We start from the raw sequence: 15,478 nt of genomic DNA on the forward strand, positions 1-15,478 counted from the left end.
CAACAGTGATTGGCATGAACAGACATATCACCAAGGAGGATAAAGGGATGGATTTCAAATAAGCACATGAAAGATGTTCAACATCTTTAACTATTAGGAATTGTGAAAGGAGTGGTACTACAGAAAACCATAAGATAAAAATCCAACCTTCAAAAACTGAAAGGCAATAACTAAGAAAAACTAAAACAAGGGGCAAGGGCAAGAGCATTCCAAAAGAGGTTAAAAGTACAGTGGACTTTGCAGATGACAGCGACTTCCAGAGGGCCCAGGCAAAAGATTTTAAGAGTTGGGGTGAGTAATGGACAGAGTAGGAAAATCCCTTCTGAACTGAAATACTGACTGAAAAAGTTTGACAATTGCATCCTGTACAGAGGAGACTGTAAGGATGAGAGATGATTGCTGGGCTACTTAAGGTGACTGAGGTCAACAAGGATAAAGGATGTAAGGAACTTAGTCCCCATGGTCTTAAGATGGTGATGGCAACACTGTCAGTGTAGCATGAGCAGGGGGAGGGAGCTGGTGATGGGTAAAGACATCGAGAATTCTAGAACCACTGCTTCCTTCGTGCCAATGGTGGAGTGGAGGTCATGGGGCTCCCTCTTGACACCTGCTCCTTTTAGTCACATTTTCAGTGAAATTTTTTTAAAAATAGTATCATTTGTCCTCATGATAGCTGTGAGTTAGGATAAAGGAAGATATTATTTACACTTGAAAGAATATAAAACTATGGTATGCAGGTTAGAATAACTTGAGATCACACTACAGTGGCCGGTTCAATATATGAATAAAAATGCCAAGAGCAGATGTTAGCTGCAGTCATGTTCTGGGAAAACCTATATATATATACACACAGTACTTAAAAAATGGAGAACTGATTTAATATTGTTAAATTTATTTATTTTTTTGAAAGGATGTGGTTTTATTTATTTTTTTAGACATTTTGGGGGGCAGAAGGTAATTAGGTTTATTCATTTATTTATAATGGAGGTACTGAGGATTGAACCCAGGACCTCGTGCATACTAAGCACACACTCTGCTACTGAGCTATATGCCCCCTGCCAATACTGTTAAATTTAAAAGACTAACATCTTTAAGGAGTGTATCTTTACGTAAGAAAATCTCTCAAGGCAAAAGACATAGGAAGAGAACTAACTATCCTTCCCTTTATTTCACTCTAAACTTTTAATTCTCATTGCTGACAAAGTAAAGACTGCCACGGTCAGTTTCTCATGCTGGCACCTTTCTCCTCTTCTCCTAGGACACTGAATACAAAGAATCAGACCATTAACAACCTTTGGTTCACTTCTCTTTAATGATGAATGCTTGGACTTCTCTACATTTTGATAATACAGTAAACACCTCTGAACCTCTCACCCAAGATGACAAGTAAAACACTACCAGCTCACGCATCCTAAATCCTGTCACCCACCCACTACCAGGTAGCCATTCTCCTAAATGTGTGCTTCCCATTCCTTTGCAGACACAGAGAGGTACACTTTTGATTTTCACATTACAAAAATCAGGGTTTTGATTAGTTCATGCATCTGCTTGTTGCTGTTAACTATGAAGCTATATAAATTCAACCAGCCTCAAATAAAATTCTTTCTATGTTCTGCAGGTGAAATAATGAAAACCCATATATACATAAAAACTGCAAGACACAGCAAAAGCAACAAGAGGGAAAATTTCAGAGAAAACTAAGTTAAACAGTAGGTGCCAAGAAGATATTCAAATGATAACAACTGAGGCCCAATCCTCTCGTTTTTAAGACTAAAAGCATCACAGGCAAAGGAAAAAAAAAAATGCCATTTTCTAAAAGGCAAGAATCATAGTAATCCCTTGATAATAGTAAGAGGAGAGAGAAAGTTTAAGCCTCCTATACCTATTCATGAGATCAAAAGAAAAAAAAAAAAGAATCCCTTGGTGTTTTTATCATTTTCTTTTGCTCCTACATCTAGCACCAGAGAGAAGACAGCACAATTAAAACTACAATGACTCTAAGAATGCTTGCACCTTTTAAAGGATCTGAGATTCAAGTTCTCCAAAGATACTTTCAACATAAAGGATTTAAAGTTTAATCTATTTTACAACAAAATCCCACCCAATTTTTTTCTTTTCTTTATCAACAAATAACCTACAAGCTTAAAATATTTCCTAGCTGACCCTTTAGGAAGATGTTTGCACACTCCTGCCTTAAGCTAAAGATTGTTCCAGATGTGCCAAACAAAAAATGAGTAATTTGACAATATCCCAGGACAAAGCCCAAAAATATTTCAAGAAATACAAAATACCAACTCTGAACAACACAAAATTCATAAAGTGTGGCATCGAAATAAATGTTTCAAGGCATGCAAATAAGGAAATCTGACCCATAATTAGAAGATCAATCAATAGAACAGAATGACTTGAGTTTCAGGGGTACAACATAGTGAATCACAATTTTTAAAGATTATACTCCATTTATAGTTATTATAAAATAGTGGCTATATGCCCCATATTGTATGTATATCCTTGTCACTTATTTTATACCTAATAGTTGTACCTCTTAAATAGGACTAGTCTACTTTGCTCCTCTTCCTTTCCCTCTCCCCCCTGTTAACCACTAGTTTTTTCTCTATATCTGTGAGTCTGCTTCTGTTTTGTTATGTACACTAATTTGTTGTAAATTTTAGATTCCACATACAAGTGACATCATATAGTATTTGTCTTTGTCTGACTTATTTCACTTAACACAATACCTTCCCAGTCCAACCATGTTGTTGCAAATAGAAAAATTTCAGTCTTTTTTATGGCTGAGTAGAATTCCATTGTGTGTCACGGGGGCTGTATACACACACCACATCTTCTTTTATCCATTCATCTGCTGATGGACACTTAGGTTACTTCCATATCTTGGCTATTGTAAATAATGCTGCTATAAACATTAGGGTGCATTTATCTCTTCAAATTAGTGTCTTTGTTTTTTTCAGATGTATACCCTGGAGTGGAACTGCTGGGTCATATGATAGCTCTATTTTTAGTTTTCAGGAAACCACCATACTATTTTCCAGAGTGGCTGCACCAATTTACATTCCCAACAACAGTGTGTCAGGGTTATCTTCTCTCCACATCCTCACCAACATTTGTTATTTGTGGTCTTTTTGATGATAGCCATTCTGAGAGGAGAGAGGTAGTATCTCATTGTGGTTTGATTTCCATTTCTCTGATGATCAGCAATGTTGAGCATCTTTTCATGTGCCTGTTGGTCATCTGCACATCTTCCGACAGAATCCTCACCAAAGAAGACGTATAGATGGCAAATAAGCAAATGAAAAAATGTGTCCCATCATATGTTATTAGGGAAAACAAAGAAATAACATTACTCAGCTATTAGAACACTGACAACATCAAATGCTGGTGAGGATGTGGAGCAACAGGAACTCTCATTTTGGGGAATCGATGGAACTCTCTATTCTCTATTCTGTGAGCCTAGAACTGCTCTAAAATATAAAGTCTACTAAAACAGATATATCTATATATTCTACATTATTTTAATATTTAAATAAATAACCAAAATTTTTCACAAATCCACTATTTTTAAGAAACCGCACACCACTTTCCACAGTGGCGACCTAGCAAATCACTTGGGTTCAATTTCTTCACATCCTTACCAAAACTTCATTTTTTGTGGGTTTTTTGTTTTTAATATACTAGCCATCCTAATGGGTGTGAAGTGTATCTCCTTGTGGTTTTGATTTGCATTTCCCTAATGACAATGTTGAGCATCTTTTTATATGCTTATGGGCCATTTGTGTATCTTCTTTGGAAAAATCTATATTCAAGTCCTGTGCCCATCTTTAAATCATGTTGTTTGTTTTTTTTGTTCCTGTTGAATGTTTTCAAATTTTTATATAATTTATGAAATGGTATATTATTAGAAGCTAGGCTGTGATGAATTGAAGATATATATTGTATTGACACAACACTGTGAACTAACAATACTACAATTAAAAAAAGATATATATTTGTAAATACACTATGAAGAACTACTAAAAACGAAACAAATGGACATGGTTAACATATACAATACAGGAGATAAAGTGGAATCATTTTGTGATTTAAATCCTATAATACACGTATTACATGTAAATGGTCTAAAACACAATTATAATCAGAATGAAATGGTGGATAAAAAAGCAAGACCCAATTATATGTTGCTTACAAGAAATGCATTTCACATATGAAGAAAATCAAAGGTTAAAAATAAAAAGATGTATCATGCCAACACTAGTCAAAAGAAAGCAAGAGTATCTATATTACTAACAGAAAAAGTAGGTTTCAGAGCAAGGAACGTTACCAGGGATTTCATTAACAACAGACAGATCAGTTCATACAGAAGGCTTTACCGTCCTAAATGTCTTTGCTCCCAGTAACAGTCCAGCAAAATACATAAAGCAAAAACTATTCACCTGTCCTAAATATTTCATATAAATGGAATCAACAATGTATGGCCTTTCGTGGCTGGTTTCTTTTAATTAGCATAATGTTTTCAAGGTTCATCATGTTATGGTATTTATCAGAATTTCGTTTCTTTATGGCCAAGTAATATTTCATTGTATCACTATACCACATTTTATTAACAGTTGATAGACATCTAGATTATTTCTACTTTTTAGCTACCAAGACAAATGCTACTATAAATACTCATGTACAAGTTTTTGTGTAGATGTATGTTTTCATTTTTATTGGTTACACACCTAGGAGTAGAATCCCTGGGTCATATGGCAACTCCCTACTTAATATTTTAAGGAATTGCCAAGCTGTTTTCCAGTGGCTATATGATCTTACATTCTCATAAGCCACGGATAAGAGTTCCAATTAGTGCACACCTCACCAACACTAGTTATTATCTCCCTTCTGTATATAGCCGTTTCAGTGGGTATGAAGTAGAAAAGGGGCTTCTTACAGTAACAGAAAGGCTTCGTATTTTGATCGTGGTAGTAGCTACATAACTATATCCATCTGGCAAAACTCACCAAATTGTAAACTTAAAATTGATAAGTTTCATTGTACATAAATTATTTCTCAATAAAGATAAATCTTTTAAAAGGCTTACTTTAAAATAACTTATTTAGAAAATTATGGGTTTTCCATTTTCACACCTAGGAATGTGTTATGATAAATAAACAGTTTCCAAGACCATAATTTGGTCAATTCACTAAGACACCTACAATCTTCCTTACAGCTCTACAGCAAAAGTACATTTAAGCTGTACTGATAAGAATCAGTATCTCCATTACAAGTCTGTTTATTTGGGTCAGAATCATTAAGCTCACATGTAATTTAGTTGCTTCATGTTACACCTTTGTTTTTATCTGATTCGAGATATTGTCACTAACCCTTTTGATGTACTTTTAATAGTTTATACCAAGTCCTGTAAAAGGGAACCAACATTTCTTTTAAAGGATTGATTTAATTTAGGATGAACGTGACTTGAATAGACTACAGCTGTCTTTGTGACAAACTTTATCCCAACAGCTTAAAATTTTAAACGGAGTTAGGTAGGATAACAGCCTTTTTATGTATTGGTCCCTGGACTGGCTATTTTCATTGCTCTTCACCCTAAGACTGAACAACCAAGGACTCCAGATACAATGAAGACGTAATTGAAGATATTTTGGACCTTCAAAACAGACGAAGAGGTAGAGAAACAGAGCCACTTTTTACACGCTTCAGTGAATACACAACTGTTTGATTTCTGCCATCCAACACAGCCTAGAAACACCTGGATTTGGTAAAAAAGTGTTTCTCTGTAATAATAGTAAAGTCATATACTAGGAGACATGGAAGCCTGAATGACTGAGGCGAGCTTTGTAAGTTGAAATTCCAGCTTGATCACTTACAACCACATGTCTTTACGTCTGTCACCTAACCCCTCTGAGCTTAAGTCTCCTCACCTGTAAAACAGGGTTAGTGGTATTCACCTTGCAGAAGAGTGGCAAAGGGGTGATAAGGTATATAATCTACCCAGAATTTCATCTGAGAAATGTCAAGCAATTTTATACACTTCACTTACCAATTTACTTCCTCTCATTTCTGTTCAGTATACTTCCCTCTCACGACAGCCCTTGTAGGAAAAGTCCCTAACTACAGGAATCAAATAGGTACAAACTGTGTATATTCTTAGATCAGCTTCTCTAATTCAATACCATGACATCATCAAAAACTAAAAAAGTACTTCTAAAACATTCTCCACTAGAAACACTGTTTCTCTGCCCAAAAGCATTAAAGAAATTTGAAGTGAAAAGAACATATGTTTCTGAGTTATAATTTACCTAAATCACAAGCTTAGCAAAATTTTGTAAAAACCTAAATGACCCCAAGTGCAAAAGGCCCCAAATGATAAGGGCTAGGTGTAATGAAAAAATATGCCAAGCAAGCTGAGAAATAATTAGAGCAGAAAACATTAGGGAAGCCCTAAATCTCATAGTTTGGCCATTTAAAATGTCGATAAGCCTGTTTCCTCTTTGCAAAATACTGGTGATGACTGTATGCAAATGTCAGCTGGCCTACTTTTGGAAGGTTGCTAGTGTTTTGGCTGAACAGACTGTGAGAGTGTGTGCGTGTTTGTAGGATTTACTTGTTTAACCATAGTTATTAAAATTTTACAGCAAAGAAAAAATACGGTAAACTCGTCTGGAGAAGTTAATTAGAATATCTAAGTTCATACAACCAATGAATTCAAACAGCTCTTCTTTAAACATGATAAAAATCCCACTTAACTTGTCTGTAAAGGATGAAACAGGTAGTTTGTACCTTGAGAAAAATAATGAAACACTCAATACACAGGAAGTGCAGTCTATTTGAAAATGTACAAACAAACAAGAAAAAAAGCAAATGAGGAAAAGTTTACCTGACTAACAGCTCTAAAGGTCTTCTACTCGTGTTTGTTTCTAGAAAATAACTTAAGCCATTCACATCATAAAACAGCAGCAACAAAGCGGTATTTCGCCTGCACGGGTGGGCTGTTTACGGTATTACAAGCTTCAGAAAATACTTGACATTTACACTTCAGTAAGGGAAAAAAAAAATGGGTTAGATCTTCAGGGTTTTTTTTTAAACCTTTTAATATTTTAAGATGTTAAATTGTGAACTGCCTGCATAGCAGAACAAAAAATAACAGTACCTTTCCAACAGTCAGTAGTAACAAAATCATCTAGAAGAAACAAGCCAAGTTGGCTACCCAGTGTTTTGGATGGGTACCAGAAATTTGGCTCGTAGACTCTTGAGGAAACTATAGCTTCTATTCTCAGAATAAAGGCCCTTCCAGTTCATAAGAATTTGCTCAAAAACCTTCTTATTGGGAGAAAGTTCAGGTACTCAGTATATTGGACTCCTAAGGATAACAACTAAGACTGAATCTGCATTTCTAAGAAATCTGGTTCACGTCAGAGGCCAAAATGATTGTCTATTCCACAAGCAATAAGGAAACAGCATAACTACAAAGCTAATATAATTCCTAACAGAGTTATAAGCTCTGTTAGAGTCAAAAACAGTGCTACCCATTTGGTCACTGATACATACTTCAAACAAAATTAGAGTCCTAGTTTCTCTTTTGTAAAATATTGGATAATTCTTTGGGGGGGGCACTACCCATTTTTATTCCACGTTATGCAATGCTCTGCATAGAATGCAATCACTGTTCCTGTGACTTTAAAGGAACACATTATACTAGGGGAAAGACCATTATAAAGGAGAAATTTCCCCAAAAACTATGAAAATCTCAGGTTGGCAAGGAAAAATCATGAAGCTATAATAGAAGAAGAAAACAAGTTTAGAAAAGAAAAAACTTTTAATTCAACTTTCAAGGAGAGTCATGATTTAAACTTAGACATGGTAAAATAGGCAAAGGTGTTGTTCTTTGCATGAAACTAAAGACATATAACATAAAAACCGAGAGATTCCACCAAATAACAAGGTTAAGTTGCAAACTATAAAGGAAGTCTACAGGATACATGTCCATAATGATTTATCACTAAAAGTCTAGTAAAAAGCTCAAATCAGTAAGAGCAAAGAGTACAAACATGGTGTTATTAGAATAAACAGCAAAAATATGAAGACTTTTCCACTCTCCCTAGCATTCAAAGACAGAAAAATTGCAAATGAAGAGGATTTGTCTCCATCACATAGACATAGACTGAAAGATCTATGACAGAGGATAGAACCGGGAAAAAAGGAAGTGTCATATATAAATGACAGCATACTCTCTGAGAAGCAATTTTACAGCACTTATCAAAATTTTAAATGTATACATTCTTTGACTCAGTAATTCCCCTTCTATGAGTGATCCTAAAAATAATTCTATATATTTTTTAAAATGTACACATGGAGAAGTATACAACAACATAGCCTGTTATAGGAAAAAGGTTACAATTAATATAAATGTTCATCCAATGGAATGACAATTTTTAACAATGCTAAAAGAAATTCAAGTTTTGAAATGGAAAGATGTTCATAATACAAACTGGAAAAAACCTAGATACCTATAAATTTTTGAGCAAAGACATATTAATACATGTAAAAAACTTGAATGAGGCCCTGGACATAATACTACAAGTAAATTTTATGCATGTATGAAAAAGTAAGAGAAAAAAAGTAGGAAATGCATATTCTAAGCTGTTAATGCATGCTTGATATCTGAGTAAAGAAAGAAGGAAAGTTAAAAGTTAACCTGGGTTTATCTCTGATAACATAAGATCATGTGAATTTTCAGTATTCGCTGAATTTTTATAATGAACATTTTAACTGATTAGAATTATACAGCCTTCATTTTAAGAAATTAAAAACATTTTAAAGTAAAAGTGTCCTCTGATCCCACTCCTTGGAAATAACCACTACTAGCACAAAGTCTCTAATTATATAAAAATTTTAACATATATTAAATCATACATATTGCTGTATATTATTTCACACGTGAGGTACTGAGTCACTAAAAACTACTACTAAGAGTAATGAATAAGAATTTACTTCACGTGGAATTAAGTTCTAAAAAGAAAGATTTTAACTGATATGAGAATACACATTGATTGGTCACAGCTTTCTGAAACACTGAAGTGAAAAAAAATTCTAAAGCAGGTATAGGTTTATCAAGAAAGTAATCAATTATTGTTAGTGACCATGAAGAAACAGGGAAGCAAGAACTGTGTTAATATGGGTAAATGCCCATTAAATACAATGATGACCCTCTGTGAGATAAAAGGACATCCAAATACTTCATTCACTTTTAGTTAAGAGACAGACTTTGCACAAACACCTACAGAAAGGGACCTTGCTTTTCTTCCAGATCATAACTTTGTAAATATTGTTCTAGGCAGCAACATTCAAGTATTTATTAACATCTTGTAACAAGTGCTCTGTGAGGTACTTAAGATATGAAAACAGCCTACAAATTTAGCAAGTAAGTGGCAAATAAGCAACTAAAATAAAAACCAGTAAGTCCCATGGGAGCACATACTACTGACCCTGGATAAGGTGCAAGGAGAGTTAGGACATGGGTACTCTAGGAGAGGACACAGCAAGGGAAAAGACCTGGAAGAAAGCGGACAGATCACTTGAGGAAATGAAAGAAGTTCAGTAAAACTATCAGAAGAGAATGAGTGTTGTTGGGGAGAGGATATAGGCAAGATAGGGAACACCGGAGATGGCCCAAAATGATGTTGGAAATATACACTGTAAGGGAATTAGTACACAAAAGAGTTAATAAGTCTGGTATGCAACAGCTCTTATTAATTACTTATTAATTCAAAAGAAGGAAGGAAGGAAGGAAGGAAGGAAGGAAGGAAAGGGAAGGAGGGAGGGAGGGAGGGAGGGAGGGAGGAAGGAAGGAAGGAAGGAAGGAAGGAAGGGGAAGGGAAGGGAAGGAGGGAGGGAGGGAGGGAGGGAGGAAGGAAGGAAGGAAGGAAGGAAGGAAGGAAGGAAGGAAGGAAGAAAGAAAGAAAGAAAGAAAGAAAGAAAGAAAGGGAAAGGAAGGACGGACGGATGGAAACAGATAGGCACATGAAGGTGAGGACTTAAAAAAAATGAACTATTCAAGAAAAGAATTATTCAAGAAGAGTTAATAATCCATATTGAGATCCTCTCCCAAAAAGAATGGGAATGAAATTATTTTTCTAATTAATCATTCTAGTCGGCTTTAACAGCCAAACAATACAAGTACCAGAAAGAGAGAACATGAAAAACTTAGGAGAAGAAATCTTCAAAAACAAAAAAAAAGTTTAAGGAATTTTCTCAAAACTGTATTACTTGCATTTCCACACTGAAGGGGCCCAGGACAATGTGTGATCAAGAAACAACAGTGAAAAGTTTCACAACACTGGGAACAAAGCCAACAATCTATTAGCTCTCAGAAGGAAAAACAAGCCATATACAAAGAAAAGGGTATCAAACCGGCTTCAACTATAACATCAGATCAATACTTTGAAATTCCTGAAGTACCATTATTTACAAACAAGTATGTGTTACCCAGCCAAATTAGCCATCAAGAATTAAGAAAGAATAGACATCTTCAGACAAACAAGACACACCACACATCCTTTTCATCCTTTTTCAGGAAGCTACTAAAGGACTAATTCCACCAAAATGAGTACAAAACCAAAATGGGCCGAAGAAAGAAATGGGGTATTCTATTTTCCATTATAAGTTTTTATGTGATCAGTGGCATGTATAACTTTGATGAAAACAAACCTGAAAAATTAGACACAATAAAAGCAACACATGTAATTTTTGCAAGTCATAATAGAACATTAAGCTTTGTGAAATTATAGTTTAATTCTTAAAAAAGCATGTTGAAAATATATTATACTGTATTTAAAAGTATATTATGGTGAATGGAGAAAAATTTCTTTTAATTAAACGAAGTAAATTAAACATACCCAAAGTCTACTAGCAATATTAAGTTTTAAAGCTTTATATTCTCTCATGAGGTATTTCTGCCCAAAGTAAAAAAAGTTGAGAAAAGTTGAACACTACTAATTAGTATAAAGAGAAGAACTTCATAAATGAAATGTAGGGAGAAAAATCTGCCTCTGTGAATTACATATAAAAGGTACAAATACACAGCAGAGTCCTTTAGCAATGAAGTTCTTCTTGATTCCAACCATCCAAAGAAGAAAGCTGACTATTCCAAAAACCTATCAGAAAAGAATGTCCTACAATCTTCTTTGTCGAAACTTTCAAAACACAAATGCAACAGGAAACAGAGAATGAGTTTAAAGGAGAGACAGAGTTGAGCTCTGTATATGCCACATAGTTGAATAACAATGAAAATCTCCACCTGACTGCAGAGTATCATTGCCTCATTACCACCATTCTTCCCAATTCAATAAAAGGCAGATTTAATCACTAAATGAATCCCTAACATTACTTATGCACATGATAAGTGCTTAATGCACATGGTAGTAAGCTTTAATAAACATCATTCTCACCAACTTATAGAATTAACTGCAAAAAGAAGTAGTATAAGGGAGATTTCTCAACTTCTGGATAAACATTAAAAGTATAATAGAATTAAAATATTTTAATATCCTCTTTCTTAAGTATGCAAGTGATATTAATAAGATTGTTTTTAGTGCACCTGCAAAAACATTACTGAGTGAACACAAGCAAGTTAAGGAGAAAGTACCAACCTTTAAAAGGCTCAGATCGTTAAAGAATTGGGAGTTATTTAGGCACCCAAGAAGAGTAGTTTAAGCATATATCTGACTTTTTTTTTTAAATAAAAAACACACAATATTTAAACGCAACATGAAGACATTTCAGTGAGTAAAGCGGAGATCCAAGGTCAAAAACCTGAAACCATACTTGTGACATAGCTGGCAGTACAGACAGCAGATTCACCTACAGCCGAGATAATGGTGAAAACCAAGCTCTCCAAGGCGGTCAGGAGAACTGAGACAGCAAAGACGCTGAGAACAACAGAGGCGTGGGGAATGGCCACGGAAGAAAGCTAAACCAGAAGCATAACAAAAGCGGCACAGTCAGCAAGGAAGGGATCTGGGAAGAGCCGTGCCATGAAAACCAAGAGAGAAGAGGGCTTCAAGAAAGAGCCAGCAAAGTCAGGGGCTAAATGGAGATCAAAGAGGAGGAAGATAAATCAAAACCACAGCAGAAAGTGAATGGCCATATTGAATTGGTTAAGATTACCTATTTCCATCTCAACTGACAGAACTAAGAGTTTATCTTGGAGGGAGGGGAGGGGGATGGACACTTGGAGGAACACAGACTTAGTTATCATTCTTGCTGTCTGCAGTCCAAGACCAATAAAAGAGAAACCTCTTTCTGAATGATTTGTTTCTTCTTAAGGGCTACACTCACCAAACTGTGGAGCAGGCAAGATTCTAGCGGCTCGAATTGGGCCATGTCGAACAGAAAAGAGTTCCTGTGCTTCCCCACTGATCTGCAGGAAGAAGACAGAAAAAAAAATTTAGTAAATGAAAATGCAGGTCAGAACGTTATAATACGAAAACAAGATCTCCTAAAGTTTTATCATAATTTTTTGTCTGAAATGTAATATATGTATACACACTAGCACATGTTATGGCTGATCGAATACGTTAAGCATATCAGTATCTTAAATTATAAATATTTTTAGAAAGTTATAGAAGCACATGCTTGGTGTGAATTGAATAAATGATCTTTTATCTTTAATAATCTATGCTGTCTGCTCAGTTCCTATAGGACTGCCTTCCATTTAGAGTAAAGCAACTATTATTTTTTTAATTAGTATCCAATTTTCCACTTAAAAAAAGATAAATATTCTTAGCTTCCTGAAAAGTAAAACTTAAATGTTGTACTAACTTTTGCAAACATATCATAAATAAGAAAAAATACAATATGCTGCAAAGAACACTGAAGTGGAAGGGGAATATTTTAGGTACCAATTATGGTTCTGCAACCCTAGCTGTTAACCACCTTGAGTAAATCACTTAAACTCTACAAACCTATATTCCTTATTTTCCTTTTTAAATATTTGGAGGGGTTTTTTTGGGGGGGGATTAGGTTTATTTATTTTTGGAGGAGGTACTGGGGATTGAACCCAGGACCTTGTGTATACTAAGCATACGGTCTATCACTTGAGCTATACCCTCCCCACTTATTATACACATAGATCAAACACTGTATCAACATCTGTTCATTTTGAGTTGTATCAGATTTGCTCCTCAAATACAAAGAGAATTGTATTCTATTAATCCAAAAGTAAAAAAGAGATATACTAATATATGTATCAAGTATGAAAACAACTGCTTTTCAAAATTAGTGGTTCAAGAGAACAGTTTGCTGCTAATTGAAATATTGAACAGATTAAATTAGAATTAGGTAAGAAAGGCTTTCTAGACTACTTATAAGTGGTAATGTAGTTTCTAATACATTTTCATAAATGTCGAATGTTTGATGGAATATGTAACATCAGATACAGAAAATGGCAAACATTATAAAACTAGTTCTAAATACCCAAGAACTTATAACAGATGTAATAACAACAAACATTCAAAGGAAATATGCTGATGGTATTTTTTTAATAGGCCTGCCAAACAAGCAGTTTAAAATATCAACATTGTATATATTATGAAATAAAAGTCTTATAAATCTTCCAATATTAAACTATAAATCTGCAGCGCTGACTGAGATTAACTACTTTTTAGATCTCCAGTGTCTCTTCTATCTGAATTTAAGAGCTGCAAACTGTAAATATTCTTGTTTCTTATAACTGTTAAATTGTGGTAACACCCAAAGAGCCTTCATATTCATTTTTCTTATAACAATTATTAAAATTTATTTATTAGCCACAATGTCAAATCCCTCTGTAACACTTGGGATACAGAAGACAAGAGGAGAGCTAGGCTCTTCCCACTAACTATGCAACAATAGCACCACCTACCACCACTTAAACACACAAAGGCTGCGAACTCAGGACAGCAAACCGTAAGAATTTACCTCTCTACAAATTCCTTTGTAAACATGAACTTTCTAAATGAAAAACCACAGCCGTTATATATTGCAGCTCTAAGTCTCCATTTTACTCTTAAAGAACAGAATTTTAAATTTAGAAAAAGCCTTAAAGGGTCATTTGGTTAAATCTCCCACCCAAAGCACTGATTACATTATCTAAAATCTAAATATTGCCATCTCTTTGATTTTAAGCATACTTTCACTGAAAGGTATAGCACTAATGTAATCCAATTACATTAGGATGCAGTATTGGCTATCACCATGAAAGCTACCAGGTCATTTACCTTTTGAAAATAAATTGTAGTTGGGCAATGGATAAATAACTTCAGTTTATATATACTACTTCTGTTAACAATGAAATGAAAAGTAAATTATAAAACAATACTGTAGAACTTGCCTTGAAATTATAATTCAGAGTAATGAAAACCACTTCTCACAGGTAAAGTTTATACCTATAACAAATCATAGTATTCTAACACAAAATACATGGCTCTCTACTATTATTTCCATATGCCACAAACCTAGCATTTAGCTTTTGGTCCTACCAAAAAAAAGCCTTAAAGTTAGAAAAAAAAAAGTCACCATATTTAACTGAGTTGCTATACTAAATTACACTAAACAATAAAGAATAAAACAGACCTAGCTTGGCATATTCACAATATGATAAACGTTTGTTATCACTGGATTTAATACACAAAAGCTAACTTCGACATACAAAAACATTTTGCAATGTGAACACAACATGCTTTTGAGCATAACGGCTTTCAAAACAAACCTAAATGCCCTATTCTGTCCTAAGCTTTACTCTAAATCCCTCTTCAAATGGACAGCAACAGGTAAGAAAAAAACATTAGGATTGATTACAAAATGCATCCCCACACTCATCACCCATCCTTCATTTCCTCTCAGTTTTAAGGTCCTAGAATCTTTACTTATAAGGGAAGGGGGGAGAGAGACATTATCACTATTTATAGATGTTTGTAAATAGGTGAAAATCAAGATTGTTAGAAGCATGATTCTGAATATCCAAAGTGAGTTACAATGTCAAACTTCCCAGAGAGAACACTCCAAATAGCATAAGCAAACTCTTTATTGAAATATGATTTCAAAATAGAGACAGAGCTAACACAGTGTGTACAGAGAAGATGTGCACATTTTAGGTAGGACACAGAGAGGGCGGATATGTCCTCACGGGCTCCACATTAGCTGCCATTTTCAATTGCCTCTAATAATTTTATACAGTACGTTCACTGGTAATTTTGCTCTCAAATAAATGAGTGTCAAAACTGATCAAGTTTTTTTAAGGCTTTCAAAGTGATTTTCAGGTTTCTTTAAAAGAGCTCACTGAAAATGTCAAAGAATCTCAGAGATGCCGGTTTTACTGATCCTGACAAGAATTACCAGGAGCTCTAAGTCCACTTTTAAACCAACAATAATAGTAAATGCAAGGGTAGAACTACAAGGAAGGAGTGTACCAAGCAACGTTCCAACT

General features: G+C 34.6%; 1 protein-coding gene across 18 annotated transcripts in view; it reads right to left on the reverse strand.

Moving 5' to 3' along the window:
* The window catches only part of BCAS3 (BCAS3 microtubule associated cell migration factor), a 480,755-nt gene that overhangs the window by 422,027 nt on the left and 43,250 nt on the right, over positions 1–15,478 (reverse strand). For all 18 annotated transcript variants that reach the window (XM_015247130.3, XM_015247132.3, XM_072940262.1 and 15 more), the window contains exon 6: positions 12,352–12,433. In XM_015247130.3, the coding sequence (XP_015102616.2) occupies positions 12,352–12,433 (82 nt within the window). The remainder of the gene's footprint in view (positions 1–12,351; positions 12,434–15,478) is intronic.

This window comes from Vicugna pacos, chromosome 16 (genome assembly GCF_048564905.1).
Source record: "Vicugna pacos chromosome 16, VicPac4, whole genome shotgun sequence".
In the NCBI taxonomy this organism is placed as follows: domain Eukaryota; kingdom Metazoa; phylum Chordata; class Mammalia; order Artiodactyla; family Camelidae; genus Vicugna; species Vicugna pacos.